At 50.1% G+C, this 2,108-nt stretch overlaps 1 protein-coding gene across 1 annotated transcript; it reads right to left on the bottom strand.

Moving 5' to 3' along the window:
* Nucleotides 1-205: 205 nt before the first annotated feature.
* On the bottom strand, nt 206-1,653 carry LOC129822640 (uncharacterized). The gene is made up of 2 exons (XM_055881002.1): nt 1,339-1,653; nt 206-1,143 (listed from the first exon to the last, which is right to left on the bottom strand). The coding sequence occupies exon 2, from the start codon at nt 1,096-1,098 to the stop codon at nt 349-351; it is 750 nt and encodes a 249-aa protein (XP_055736977.1). The 5' UTR covers nt 1,099-1,143; nt 1,339-1,653; the 3' UTR covers nt 206-348.
* Nucleotides 1,654-2,108: the final 455 nt, after the last annotated feature.

Genomic DNA, 2,108 nt, shown 5'->3' with positions numbered 1-2,108 from the left:
GTATTCCATTAAGATCTGTGATTTTCTATGAGACCACCACACTTACAACCTGGAAGCGATGCATTTGGTGTCTTATTATCCACCTACTGTATCACGACATCAAAAGAGTTCCATAGCAATTTAAGGTTTGGTATCAGAAAACGGCATAGATTTACCCAAACCAAAGCATAGTCGTTTATTATGTAGGGACCATGCTACATTTACATTTACATTTAAGTCATTTAGCAGACGCTCTTATCCAGAGCGACTTACAAATTGGTGCATTCACCTTATGACATCCAGTGGAACAGCCACTTTACAATAGTGCATCTAGATCATTTTAAGGGGGGGGGGGGCAGAAGGATTGCTTTATCCTAGGTATTCCTTGAAGAGGTGGGGTTTCAGGTGTCTCCGGAAGGTGGTGATTGACTCCGCTGTCCTGGCGTCGTGAGGGAGTTTGTTCCACCATTGGGGTGCCAGAGCAGCGAACAGTTTTGACTGGGCTGAGCGGGAACTGTACTTCCTCAGTGGTAGGGAGGCGAGCAGGCCAGAGGTGGATGAACGCAGTGCCCTTGTTTGGGTGTAGGGCCTGATCAGAGCCTGAAGGTACTGAGGTGCCGTTCCCCTCACAGCTCCGTAGGCAAGCACCATGGTCTTGTAGCGGATGCGAGCTTCAACTGGAAGCCAGTGGAGAGAGCGGAGGAGCGGGGTGACGTGAGAGAACTTGGGAAGGTTGAACACCAGACGGGCTGCGGCGTTCTGGATGAGTTGTAGGGGTTTAATGGCACAGGCAGGGAGCCCAGCCAACAGCGAGTTGCAGTAATCCAGACGGGAGATGACAAGTGCCTGGATTAGGACCTGCGCCGCTTCCTGTGTGAGGCAGGGTCGTACTCTGCGGATGTTGTAGAGCATGAACCTACAGGAACGGGCCACCGCCTTGATGTTGGTGGAGAACGACAGGGTGTTGTCCAGGATCACGCCAAGGTTCTTAGCGCTCTGGGAGGAGGACACAATGGAGTTGTCAACCGTGATGGCGAGATCATGGAACGGACAGTCCTTCCCCGGGAGGAAGAGCAGCTCCGTCTTGCCGAGGTTCAGCTTGAGGTGGTGATCCGTCATCCACACTGATATGTCTGCCAGACATGCAGAGATGCGATTCGCCACCTGGTCATCAGAAGGGGGAAAGGAGAAGATTAATTGTGTGTCGTCTGCATAGCAATGATAGGAGAGACCATGTGAGGTTATGACAGAGCCAAGTGACTTGGTGTATAGCGAGAATAGGAGAGGGCCTAGAACAGAGCCCTGGGGGACACCAGTGGTGAGAGCGCGTGGTGAGGAGACAGATTCTCGCCACGCCACCTGGTATGAGCGACCTGTCAGGTAGGACGCAATCCAAGCGTGGGCCGCGCCGGAGATGCCCAACTCGGAGAGGGTGGAGAGGAGGATCTGATGGTTCACAGTATCGAAGGCAGCCGATAGGTCTAGAAGGATGAGAGCAGAGGAGAGAGAGTTAGCTTTAGCAGTGCGGAGCGCCTCCGTGATACAGAGAAGAGCAGTCTCAGTTGAGTGACTAGTCTTGAAACCTGACTGATTTGGATCAAGAAGGTCATTCTGAGAGAGATAGCAGGAGAGCTGGCCAAGGACGGCACGTTCAAGAGTTTTGGAGAGAAAAGAAAGAAGGGATACTGGTCTGACGGCAACGGGTGTGGCTGAAATAGCCGAATCCACTAACTTGAAGGGGTGTCCACATACTTTCATATATATATATATATATATATATATATATATAGTGTATATTGTCTCTCCTAAAGGTGATGATTTGAGGGCCCAGCTTGCCTGTGCTTCCCCCTTCTCTCCCCATGAGCGTGGACTGATTCACTAGGAAAACTCAACTACTGTATACAATATGCCATCCACTTCAATGAGGATTCCCATTTGCTGACACACACTTCCTTTAGCTGATGAGTCATGCACCGCCAAAGTCAGAAACTCATAAAAAAAATTGCCTCCTAACGACAGCACTTTCAATTACATGGAAAGTGACCTCTGGAAAGCAGAAGGTCTGCTTTGATTGCAGAGGAGCCCATGGCCACTGAACTTTATGTTGTATGAGTAGTTCAAGTTCTAAT

Source organism: Salvelinus fontinalis, chromosome 24 (assembly GCF_029448725.1).
Source record: "Salvelinus fontinalis isolate EN_2023a chromosome 24, ASM2944872v1, whole genome shotgun sequence".
In the NCBI taxonomy this organism is placed as follows: Eukaryota; Metazoa; Chordata; class Actinopteri; order Salmoniformes; family Salmonidae; genus Salvelinus; species Salvelinus fontinalis.
The sequence above is the reverse complement of the archived record's forward strand: the minus strand, read 5'-3'. Positions and strand labels throughout refer to the sequence as shown.